The 11,958-nt window shown below is 35.6% G+C and overlaps 4 protein-coding genes across 5 annotated transcripts; 2 read left to right on the forward strand and 2 right to left on the reverse strand.

Annotated features, from left to right (window-relative positions):
- On the forward strand, nt 1-2,208 carry LOC106427206 (protein RGF1 INDUCIBLE TRANSCRIPTION FACTOR 1). Its single transcript, XM_013867944.3, has 4 exons — nt 1-283; nt 875-1,072; nt 1,143-1,361; nt 1,670-2,208. Exons 1-4 carry the CDS (start codon nt 221-223, stop codon nt 1,871-1,873), a joined length of 684 nt encoding a protein of 227 aa, XP_013723398.2. The 5' UTR covers nt 1-220; the 3' UTR covers nt 1,874-2,208.
- A 1,248-nt stretch (nt 2,209-3,456) lies between these two features.
- LOC106427238 (putative RING-H2 finger protein ATL53) lies at nt 3,457-4,688 on the reverse strand. Of its 2 annotated transcripts, XM_048782117.1 has the most exons (2): nt 3,804-4,688; nt 3,457-3,732 (listed from the first exon to the last, which is right to left on the reverse strand). In XM_048782117.1, exons 1-2 carry the CDS (start codon nt 4,518-4,520, stop codon nt 3,703-3,705), a joined length of 747 nt encoding a protein of 248 aa, XP_048638074.1. In that variant the 5' UTR covers nt 4,521-4,688; the 3' UTR covers nt 3,457-3,702. The 2 variants fall into 2 exon arrangements, with proteins under 2 accessions (XP_048638074.1, XP_013723424.2); XM_013867970.3 differs by having other exon boundaries at nt 3,457-4,686.
- Nucleotides 4,689-7,629: 2,941 nt separating this feature from the next.
- Nucleotides 7,630-10,590, reverse strand: LOC106427248 (RING-H2 finger protein ATL29). Its single transcript, XM_013867979.3, has one exon. The coding sequence runs from the start codon at nt 8,703-8,705 to the stop codon at nt 7,821-7,823; it is 885 nt and encodes a 294-aa protein (XP_013723433.2). The 5' UTR covers nt 8,706-10,590; the 3' UTR covers nt 7,630-7,820.
- Nucleotides 10,591-10,817: 227 nt separating this feature from the next.
- Nucleotides 10,818-11,927, forward strand: LOC106427273. The gene is made up of 3 exons (XM_048782143.1): nt 10,818-11,296; nt 11,383-11,555; nt 11,640-11,927. Exons 1-3 carry the CDS (start codon nt 10,880-10,882, stop codon nt 11,737-11,739), a joined length of 690 nt encoding a protein of 229 aa, XP_048638100.1. The 5' UTR covers nt 10,818-10,879; the 3' UTR covers nt 11,740-11,927.
- Nucleotides 11,928-11,958: the final 31 nt, after the last annotated feature.

Consider the following 11,958-nt stretch of genomic DNA (forward strand, 5'->3'; position numbering starts at 1 on the left):
GAAAATAGAAGGAAAGGAGAAGGAGGTTTTGTTGGTCGACTTTGCTAAGATAAAGAGAGAGACTGACTCTTTTCTCCCTCCCCAGCCTTCTCTCTGCAAGAAACTTCTTCTCTTTCTCTCTCTAAAACCCATTTTCATTCTCTCTAGGAAAAAAAATAGTTCCAAGCTTTACTCGAAAAGACTATCTTTTTGCTTTACTGCAATCAAGTTTCTCCCGAAAATGGCAATCGAAGATCAAGAGAAGACAATCCGAGAAATCAAGCCTAAAAACAGAAGAATCATGGTATTTCAAACCTACCACTTATCTAGAATGCTCTGTTTTTCGTATAAAGTGCTCTGCTTTATCATCTAGGTGCTCTGTTTTTTGTCATCTAAGTGCTCTGTATTTCAAACAATACCCTTTAACTAGAATGCTCTGTTTTTTATTTCATCTAAGTGCTCTGTTTCGTGTACCTAACAAAGGGATTTGATTTTTATCTTGAAGAATCAGAACAATGCTCTTTTGAAAGAGTTTTTCATCTTCTTCTACATGTTTTATTCCCTTTAGTAATTTTACTTTATTTGGTGTCACCATTTGGTACAATATGCTTTCCATTATATACCAATTTTATACTTTTTTAATCCTCCAAAATCCAGTAAAATAGTGAGCAGGAATCTGGAACATTTATGGGTTCTTAACACGATTCCTTTATAGATAACTTTTTAAAAATTGAAATATAAAACAGAGAATCAAATTTCAAACTTGTCCCACAAGAAGAAGTTTTAAGAGATATGTTTAAATGGTCTCTTAAGGTATACATAATCAAATCATATACCAAATGGTTATGTGTTCTGAAACTGATCAATCAAAACTCTGTATTGGTATTTGTTGTAGGGAGCTGGTGGACCAGAGGAGGAAGATAACCGATGGCCTCCATGGCTGAAACCTCTGCTTAAAGAGCAATTCTTTGTTCACTGCAAGTTTCATGTAGACTCCCACAAGAGTGAATGCAATATGTATTGCTTAGACTGCACCAACGGTCCGCTCTGCTCTCTCTGTCTTGCCCATCACAAGGATCATCGTACCATTCAGGTACGTTCTGGCAATAGTTCTTGTATTCTTGTGTTGAGTTTTTTAATTTTCTTGAATTGGTTTTTGGCAGATAAGGAGATCTTCTTATCATGATGTTATAAGGGTGAATGAGATACAAAAGTATCTTGACATATCAGGTATCCAAACATATGTGATCAATAGTGCTAAAGTGGTTTTTTTGAACGAGAGGCCTCAGCCTAGGCCAGGGAAAGGCGTTACCAATGCCTGCAAAGTTTGCTATCGTAGCCTCGTTGATGATAGCTTCCGCTTCTGTTCTCTTGGCTGCAAGGTACATTTGTTCAACTTTACAATTTTGTATTTGAGTCAAAAGAAAGAATCTTTGGTATTGGGTCTACACTTGTTCTCCCTCTTTACACGTTTCAATAACAACATTTATATGAGTAACATCCTCACATTTTAAGGGCTTCATACAGTTTCACCTAACATTTCCTTGTATTTTTGAGTACATTCAATTATATTTTAGCCGCCCAAGAAAAAGATGAAAACGTTTTGAAATGGGTCAATCTTTTTTTGTCAATCTTATAACGGTTCTCTGATAAACTTTATTTGTCTATGTTTCTTGGGAATGAAATAAAGATTGCTGGATCATCTAGAGGCTTTGAAAAGGGAAGGAAGAACCTTTTGATGGAATCAGAGGATTCAGGTGACGGCATTGGGATTGGGAGGAACATATCAAATCTCCAGAGTTTCAGACCATCAACACCTCCACTGACTACATCTACTAGTTGCAGAATCGCCAAGAGAAGAAAGGGAATCCCTCACAGATCTCCAATGGGATGAACACCGGTTAAAAAGAAGAAGCAAAAGAGTTAAAGCTAATACAGAAGCTTTGGCCATTTGCTAGTTTCTTGATTTACAAGATTACACACAAAGGTATAGCTAATACAGAAGCTTTGTCTCTTGTCTTTTTCATATAATGAAAGAAATGGTCTTTTGGTTGTGTTAGCAAAAAGAAAAGGCCTGAAGTTAGGTTTTATCGTACTACTGGAAAATCTGTGAATATGTAATGTGCTTTGTATATTTATATGGATGTGATGCAAAAAGTGTAGAAATGGCAATATAGAGATTTTAAGGGGGTGAAAATGGGAATAAAACAAAGTTAAACTTGATTTTCATTTTATGTATACATGGATGGATCTGGAATAACAAATAAATAATGAGATTCCATCCTGCATTTTATTCGTCCATTTCTATAGTGTGGAATTTTTCAATAAGGGATTGTTTTATCCATATAAAATATGTACATAAATTTTCCCTGGTAAAAATATAAAACCATGATATTAAACAAATTGCAAGAATCATTTGATTTTTAAATGCATGATAATATAGTGTCTAATTTATGTCAAAACACGATATTATTTGGATGGGAAGATCATTTTTCGAAACGATTCATTGCATGAGTTTGGACTTCCAAAGTTAGATTTTCGGCTCAAACAGATTATACCGTATGGGGTCCTCATTTAAATCATGGAGCCACTTTCTTTCTTTTGTGTGCGACTTTAAATAATTGGTAAACTTAAATGGTTTTATATTTTAATTGGGCATTGGAAAGCAATTGGGTATTATGGTGTTATGGTACATGAATTCTCATGGGGCATTGGAAAGCAATTGGTGGGGAAGGTGTAATTTGCTTTCTCGTTTAACTTTTTCGAGAAGGAGCCATTTGGAAATTGGAGTAAGCCTGAGAGACCAAGGACAATAATATTATACTCCTCTGTTTCAATATATAAATTGTTTGGAGGTTCTTTTTGTTTCACAATATAAAACTGTTTTCGAAGTCTAATAGAAAAAGTGAAGTGATTAGTTCATTTAATTAATGAAAATTTGAAATATAATTGGTCAATGATCCTTCTTTTAAAAAAAAATTAAATACTAAAACGGAAGAATGTTTATCTTAATATTTGTTAGTTTAGTCAAAACACCTTATAATGTGAAACCAGAGATTATGTATTTTTGCTCATATAGTAGTAAATAGTTTTTCAGTTTTGTTTTCTTTCTTCTCGAAAGCTCATGATTTCTCAATTAATACCATTATAACGAGAGAATCTATAATTGGGAGGAACACAAAGGGAGAGAACCCAGCTAAAACTCACTTTAAAAAATGGAAAATGTAACATGAAAAGGTTAGATACTCGTTCTTTGTAGTTCGCACTATGAAAACCAAAGCATCTGAAATAATAAATTTTGGTTATTTCTTTTTAAATTGATAATTTACAATGAAATTTATTTATTTAAGAATATGTATTTAAAATGTAGTTAAATGAACTTGATGGTATGTGATGATGGCGAGACTATTAATTTAGAAATAAATTATGACATGAAATAAATATATGGATAACATATATAAAGACAGTGAAAAAATCTAGGCTAAAAATATAATCCATCCTTAGGAAAACGAACCGGATGATGAATGTATCCATTATATATGTAATTTTGTATAAATTTCTCGAAGTGTAAGTACAATAATATATGTTTCAGAAACTAATTTGGTTTAAAGGAAGTAGGTTTAGGATCTCCTAGTCGGTCCTTGAGCCCCAAGAACCAATCCACTACTTGAGAATGATCTTTTTAAGTAGTCTACAAGCTTCACTCTGTTTCCATTTTCAAGATCATAATTTCTCTCTTCCTCTTCTCCGTCTCTGCTCATCCACATAACAATATCAGCGGCCGAGAATCGTCGTGGATGATGAGAACTGATCGAAACACTAACCTCTTCACAAGGATCAAGAACCATTACATTTCCCACTGCTGGTCCAGCATTGCTAGTAAACCGATCAAGATTCATCACCATAAAGACATGATCGGTTTCTTGAGTGGTAGGAACAATGATCTTACCCCGACAAAGCGGACAGTTTGAGTGAGAGGTGAGCCACCGATCAATACAGACCACGTGGAAAATGTGGTTACAGTTAGGCAATAACCTTAAGCTCTCCTCTTCATTAAACTCTCCAAGACATATGGAACAATCAGTAACATTGATCTTGAGCCCGCTTTGATGCTTCTTCAACTTGAAACACCCTATCTTCTTTATCACGGCATCGTCCAACCCGGCGTTTGAAGACTCATGAGCAAAAGGGTTGTCATGATCTTGACTTTCTGGCGAGTTAACATCTATAATAAGATCAGATCTTCCCGTGTCTGAGGCAGCTTCATCGTTTGTGTCGGTGGCGCAATGCCTTGAGACAAGAGTGTAGTAAGTTGCTAAGAGAAATGCACTTCCAAGGATTCCAATGAGGGCGATGAGAAGAGGGGAAACACTAGGGTTTGATGAAACACCGTCGGTTAGGAATTGTTCATAGGAAAGTGGTGGTGGAGAGAACTTGATGTAACTACACCATTGAGGACAAAACGTGGAACAAAAGCCTTGAGTGCAATCTCTTGGATTTATGTATTGATTTAGAGCATTAGGGTTTGGATCGGACTCCATGAAAGAAGAAAACAAAACTTATATCATAATAACTATTATCTTTCTTATATGATAACCAAAATCATTGGACATATGAAGGATGTAAGAAATTGAATACATACATATATATGTGTGTGATAAAATGTGTTTTGTGTGTGTCAAAAAGTGTGATGAAATGTCGTTTATAATATAGAAGAGTGATTGATTCCTTTGGTATATGAGAAGCTTGCTTTGTTATCTTTACATGCTTTTTTCTTCTTTTAATATGGCTTTAACTTTGTTCTTTTTCTTTTCTTTTGATGAGATAAATGGCTTGTTGACTAAGATATATCAAGAATCTGGTACATAAATAAGGTAGCTATGATTTTATTGTCATATTATTCTATTTGAAAGATATATAATTAATAGTCTTAAGTGCTTTTAAAATAACTAATTCAATTCAGTTTAATGAAAAATAAGTTTGAATAACTTATCCAAATTTTTTTATGTTTGACTAGTTGAAATAGTGCCAATGTTTTAGATCAATTAAAAATCCTATGAACGAAGTAACTCACTGGAAGATTAGTCGGGTTGGTCCTGGACCTGGTTACACCTTGTTAAAAAAAGGAAGGAATTAGGTGTTGAAACTCTTGAAGTTGGTGTGTAAAATGACAAGAAAAGGTGCTCAAACTTATATCTCCAGATGCGAGGGATGAATGATTCGCAGAGTTCGTGAATGATGTTTAATTTATGTTTGGTTTTCTCAATTATCACAAGTTAAATAGTTCATTATATTTCTAATCATTTTTGTCCCGTACGAAAGAGAGATTTAAAATGTTAAAAGTTCTACATGAGTGTATGAATATTAGGTTGTGAGAATAAATCCTTTTTTAACAGTACCTGAGGTATTGGTTGAGAGTTTTATGATAGGAGACTACTTGCTAAGGCTTGTATGAGTTAATCCAGCTTCGTGATTTACCTTTGATGGTGCAAAACAAAGGCTGCTTTCTCATACCCAGTTACCCTTTTGAGGGCATATCAATGAAACATTGGGATGTGGTCTCTATTTTTGGGGACCCATAATTTTGAAAATTTTAAAATTTTAAAGTAATAAATAAATAATTTTTAACATATTTAATTTGTAAACAAAGTAACAAAACACACTAAACTAATAAAGTACAAAACACACTAAAGTAATACATTTATACAAATAATTAATTATATTATTATAAAATATAGATATTAAAAAATTATGTTTAAATTTGTTATTTGTTTATATAATTGTTATCGTAAATAAATGTATCATAATTCTTTTATTTATTTTTGTGATTTAAAATAAATTTGTGTGTGAGATCTCGTAAATTTTAACACCGTCTATGCTGATATTGCGAGATCATACAGTGAAACTGTTTGATTCGAGTTTGATTATAGGGAAATTGCACCTTATATTCAATAAAAAAACATAAATACGCTAACTAACTAAAACTTTTTTTTTTCCTATTTTCTATTCATATCTCTCTTTACCAATATCTAATTTTTTTCTTTTTGTTATTTGGCAAATAAGCTCTTTGATTATATACTTTGAACAATTTGGACCATCGTTGGAACTCCAAAACAATTGATTAGAACTATAATATCAATTTGCTTTTTAGAAACAAACTTCCCTTTTACGGTATGCTTTTCTTAAATAAAATATTGAAGAAAACCATGATATCAATTTGCTTTTTTCTATCAATTTTTTTTTCCATGATTCAAGAGAAACTCATTTGAGCCAATAGAAAGAGAACGTGGGTAAGAATACTTCCAGCAGATTCATTGGTTTCATCTTTTTATACTGATATTCCTAGGAATTACCACTACCATTTAGCAAGTAGATAGGTCACTGTTAAGTAGAATACCATAGTCCTTAGTTAACAACATGAATGATTCAACGCACATTACTTATCTCTTTTTTTCATATTATATGATTCTTACAGTATGTTACGACAATGATTAATTCTGAATCATTCTTTTTGTTTCCGTTAAAAATACAATTAATTGTGAAATATAAATAACCATTCTTGTAACTGTTAAACTCACTCGACCACTTTCTGATGACAACTATGCATAGTTGTGCATATACTTTCGGGGTTGCTGCTGGTGAAAAATCCACAGCTAGCACGGCCAGATGACCATTGTTTCTGAGTCACCGGCCTAGACATCTCCTGTGTAGCGGAATATGCAATAGAAGAAGGGGGAGCCAAGGAAGGTAGACGACTCAACTTGAGCTTCTTTCAACAGTGATGAAGAAGTTTCCCAAAGACCTGATGTATAGAGATGCTCACCGACAAGGAGCAAAGGCTCCTTATAATAATATGTTATATAGGTGTGCCTCAGTGTTGGAGTAGTAGCATCACTGACTGTTAAACAAGAAAAATAACTCAGTTCAGATGGTTACCCCATCAAGGGACGCTTGAGCAGCCTGCCAGCTCACCTGATCTGTTCCACTTGACTGACCAACAGAATCCCAAATTAGTTCTGATAACCTCTTACCCAACCTAGAAACCATGCTTGAAAAGTCAGGATCGATAACATGTATCAAAGAACTGGGGAAAGAACGTTGCTATTCTACTTTCAGTTGCTTGATAATCTCCAAGACCAGAAGAAAAAAAATGTGTCTTTCACATCAGCAGCTCCACCTGAACCAAACTTGAGTGAGTAACTTCATCATTGTTTCCTTGATCATCACCTTAGCTTTCTTGTAACAGATCCTTGCAGAAGGACTTCTTCCCAACTTGAATCAGTTTCATTTTGGCTTTAGCCATTCTCGCCTCACCAAAACACCCTGACATCCGTAAACCCGAAAAAACCGCTCGTCTCACCGATGACGGAATCTTAATCCCTTTATTATAGCACGACAAAAGCAGCTTCGAAGCACAAACAAACCTCGTGGCTTTACCTAGTATAACTGGAAACCAAGTTATACAAAGTTTTACCTCGACCATGGTATAACTTTGCGGGAACAGGTAGGTCTACCATTTCAAAACTGGAGCTAGTTCTGTATATAAATTTGAAATTTGATTTAGAAACGTAAATTTACACTATGATAGACGCACAAATTGGCTTTCTTTTCTAAGGCCAGTCACTCATAATTTGGTTTAACACTCCACAAAATAAATTGTCCGCTTTTATTAATAAAACTCTGGAAAATAAAATATATAAAATCACTAACAACACTAATTAGCATCTCAAGTTAAAATTTCTACCTAAAAGATGTATATAATTCAATACAACAACAAGAAAAAATAAAAAGAACTCTTTTGTCAAGAAAGAAAAGTATCGAGTATAGTATCTATTAGTTCTTCAATTTTCTGATTGTGTAACAACCGTTTGGTTGGAGACTTCACCAAACCGGCGATGATCACATTTGTTTCTAATAATTTCACCAAAAGTAACACAACTCTCTGTTTGGCCATGTCCTCTTGTAACCTTGATCTTGACATGCTCCGGTAATCTCAATGTATACCTATCTTCTTCCTCCGGTTTGTTTCTCACTATTGAATGTCCCGTGGAATGTGATCTCGAGAATTTATCCGGCAGAGTTTGTTCTTTTCTCGATCTTTCACTGTTTAAGCAACTGTTTTGTCCCGAAGACGGCCAAGTATCAATCTGTGTTGTTATCTGATGATGCTGATCATCGTCGCTGTTTTCTTGAATCACATCAATGATCATCTCATCGACGTTAGGCAGCGTAATGGTGGTGTTCTCTGGCGGTGGAGGATCAAGATCATGGCGACAAACGGGACAAGTTTTGTGAGATTCGAACCAAAGATCAATGCATTCTTGGTGAAACACGTGGTAGCATGTGGTCAAGAGACGTAGGACATGATCTCCGTCGAATTCTAGTAGACATATAGCGCATTCGAGGCCATATTTCTCTTCCCGGAGATCTTTAACGGAGGAATAAGGAAAAGTGGGAAACGAGTTTATGATGCGAAGTTCGAGGCCGGGATTAACCATGGGAGCTTCTGGTGGCTGGATGGAATTTTCGGTTGCTTCGGCTTCTCCTCCATGGCGGAGACGCCAAGCTTGCATCATGGCGTCGAGAAAACACTTGCAGAAATAAAGCGTGAAAAAACCTATGAAGAAGAAAACGAGGAGTATGACGGTGAGGATGACCGTCAAAGGCGGTGTGACGTAGTTTTCTGATGGAGAATGTGGCGGTAAAGATGAAGGATATGTCGACATTATGGTGGCCGGAGACAGATTATCTCCGCCGTGAGATTTCTCATACACGAAAAAGAACAAGAGATCTGGTATTTTTATTGTTTTTGTTTATAGTTTTTAGTTAAAAAAAAAGCTTTTTATTTGGTTGAGTGTGTGGAAAATGTGTGATGGGGTGGAAGTGTAGAAGTTGTGATTACTAAAAATAGAAACTGTGTTTTGAGTTTGGTTTGGTTTTGTTTGTTGCTTGATTTGCTTAATACTATGCATTGAACGAGTCCTCTGTGACATTTGCTTGACGCTAAGCCACTTAGTCCTTAAAATAGTACGTTTTGTTCTCTCTCTGGTTTCAAGGGTATAGTCACTTGTTAATTTAAGTCACCTTCTAACCAAAAATATCAGGATTTTGTTTTATTTTGCTGCCAAACACGGTTACATATCATCGCTACTGAAACATGATATTTACTATTTACATCCAATCAAATGTAAAATTCTTTCTCAAAAGTAGACAAACTGCAATTTCAATGCATTTTAGTGACCAACAAGATAATTTGAGATTAGGATGGATTGTGAGAAGTGGGATAGTTTGATTGATCAATGAGGTTTGGCATCAGCACCAAAAATGAAGAAATTAAGAACTCGTCGGTTTTCGAAGCTGTATCCAACTTCCAGCTAAATCATCATCTTTACCACACCATTTCGCAAGCTACCTTTCAGTTTCGACACCTTTGGTTTTGACATGGTGAACAAAGACTAACATCACTGCTGTATCATCTTCCATTCATGTTTTTTTATCTCTATGTGACGGAATGAAACAATGACTATACTCCTAAGGATACTATTACTTTTTTGGGAAGAAAAACTACAAAATACGTAAGTAATAAACTAATCACTTATCATTAGTTATTTTAGTATCATTAACTAAGTCAAGTAGGTTGAGTGAAGTTGTTTCCATTTTCCATGTTTCGTAAAACAACCATCTATTTTATAAGATAACGTTACCTTTAACAATGTGAAACAAAATGACAAAACTAAAATACCATATTTTCATCATATACTAGACAAAAGAAACCTTATCTTATCTTATCAAACAGGAAAATTTGCCAACTGTAAGTTGTAACCATAGTGAATCAGATCTTCACGATTTCACAGATAACCCCAAAGATAAAGAAAATGTAATTAAGTGTGATTGTGATATTAATCATATCCACGATTCACATATCGATCAAAATCATTTTTCCCAAGTGGTCAAGTACACTAGACATGGTATATGAACATGAACTGAGTGATAATAATACTGTCGTAGTGATAAGTGATAACTAATTATTGCCACAACAATAAAGATATTATCTCAAATCAATCGCTGATAGAGAGATTATGAACATGTTAGAAAACACTATTGAGATAACTAGAAAGCTTAGTCCTACGATTATATATAGATGCGGATAAAGACTTATGACGTTCTATATAGTTTATGTTATACTAATACTGGTGTGATCTCTCAAGTATTATATATTTCATCAAGTCGTTTAAAAAAACTTTTATTGTAATACATGGAGACAAAACCAAAAAAGCTAGCTACAACAAGCAAACGTTTTGTCTTTTATCAAACACCATTGTTTGAGTAGCCACATTATATAATTGACATGACATCAAAAAAATTCAAATAGGGTAAGAGTTAGGTTAAGCGTTTCGCTACACATGTTCTTATGATTCTGGCACGCTAATGGTATTCGATAAAGTTGAAATACAATGGTAAAGGGTGGTTTCGTACGTCTGTGTGCACAGGCACAAACTACAAAATCCATCAAAGGGTGAAAATATCCTACACTCACCTAAGTACCAAGAACCCGTACAGCCTCGCCAGGTCCCACAATCCCCTCCACGTGTCATAAATAGAGCAGTCAATCTCTTGGCCCTTTACGTGCAAACCGTAGCTGATTCTTCCCCATCAATTATTTTCATCACATCGGACGGCTGATAGAAAACCAACTTTAAGTGTATTACACGAAAGAGATGACGTGGCGAGAAACTGGCGCGAGATTGTAAAGTAAAAAAGTCAAACAATCCAACGGTGGATATGAAACAAAAGTCAGATGATTGAACAATCTATAAATAGCAAGAAAAGAAACGAGAGATTCCGTTAATAGATAAATCTCACACTCGAAAGATCATCATCAAAGACAAAAAGGTTCGTGATGAAATCTCTTTTAATGCGAACCGGTTCGATGCCGGTTCAAACCCGGTTTATCCCGACGACAATCTCCCGTCACAACTCCGTCGAATCGTTATCCACCAACGGCGATAGATTCTCCGCCGGCAAGATCTCGATCGACGCCAAGTCCGCGGCGGGGATGCGGAGGGCGTTATCGGAAAGCGACGTGATCAGATCGGAGAGAATGTCGAAGAGCGTCGTCGGATCAAAGCCTTCTCCGGCGAGAATCCCGGAGGAAGATGAGCAAGGCTTCTCCGGTGGCGGTGGCGGTGGCGGTGGATCTGGTTTCAGCGGCGGGTACGAGGATAGGAGAAAGATCGGTGATTACTATCGAGAGATGTTGAAATCGAATCCGAACAGCTCGCTTCTTCTGATGAACTACGGCAAGTTCTTGTACGAGGTAAAAGGTTTCGACTTTGTGAGCTTGTGAGCTTGTGAGCGTGTGGTTGAAGTTAAGGTTATAAAGATTGGATTTTTTTTGAGTAGGTGGAGAGAGATTTGGAGAGAGCGGAGGAGTATTACGGGAGAGCTATACTTGCGGATCCAGGCGATGGTGAAGCGTTGTCGATGTATGGGAAGTTGATTTGGGAGACGAAGAGAGATGAGGAGAGAGCTCAGTGTTACTTTGATCAAGCTGTTAACGCTTCTCCTGATGATTGGTATGTTATGTTATATGTAGAGTTTGGATTCTTTCTTTTTTTCAGAATTTTGAAAGGTTTGGGTTTGGGTTGTGACTTTTGTAGTATGGTTTTGGGATCATACGCTCATTTCATGTGGGAAGCAGAGGATGATGAGGATGAAGAAGAAGAGTTGATGGTTGGTGCATCACCAGCTTTGGTTTAGAAACGCTACAAAGAAGAGTAATGGAGACACTGTGACTATGTATTTTACTGAATTTTCTAACTCTTTTGTTTTACTTGCGATGTAGTAGTAATCTGAAGAGCAATAAACATATATATGTAATGTAACATAAGACGGATGTAATGAGATGAGCATGATATGTAAGAGATAATAAAAAGGCTTTTGTGTAATTAAAAGTTTTGTACAAAAGATTTGATCTCT

Source organism: Brassica napus, chromosome A1 (assembly GCF_020379485.1).
Source record: "Brassica napus cultivar Da-Ae chromosome A1, Da-Ae, whole genome shotgun sequence".
Classification (NCBI taxonomy): domain Eukaryota; kingdom Viridiplantae; phylum Streptophyta; class Magnoliopsida; order Brassicales; family Brassicaceae; genus Brassica; species Brassica napus.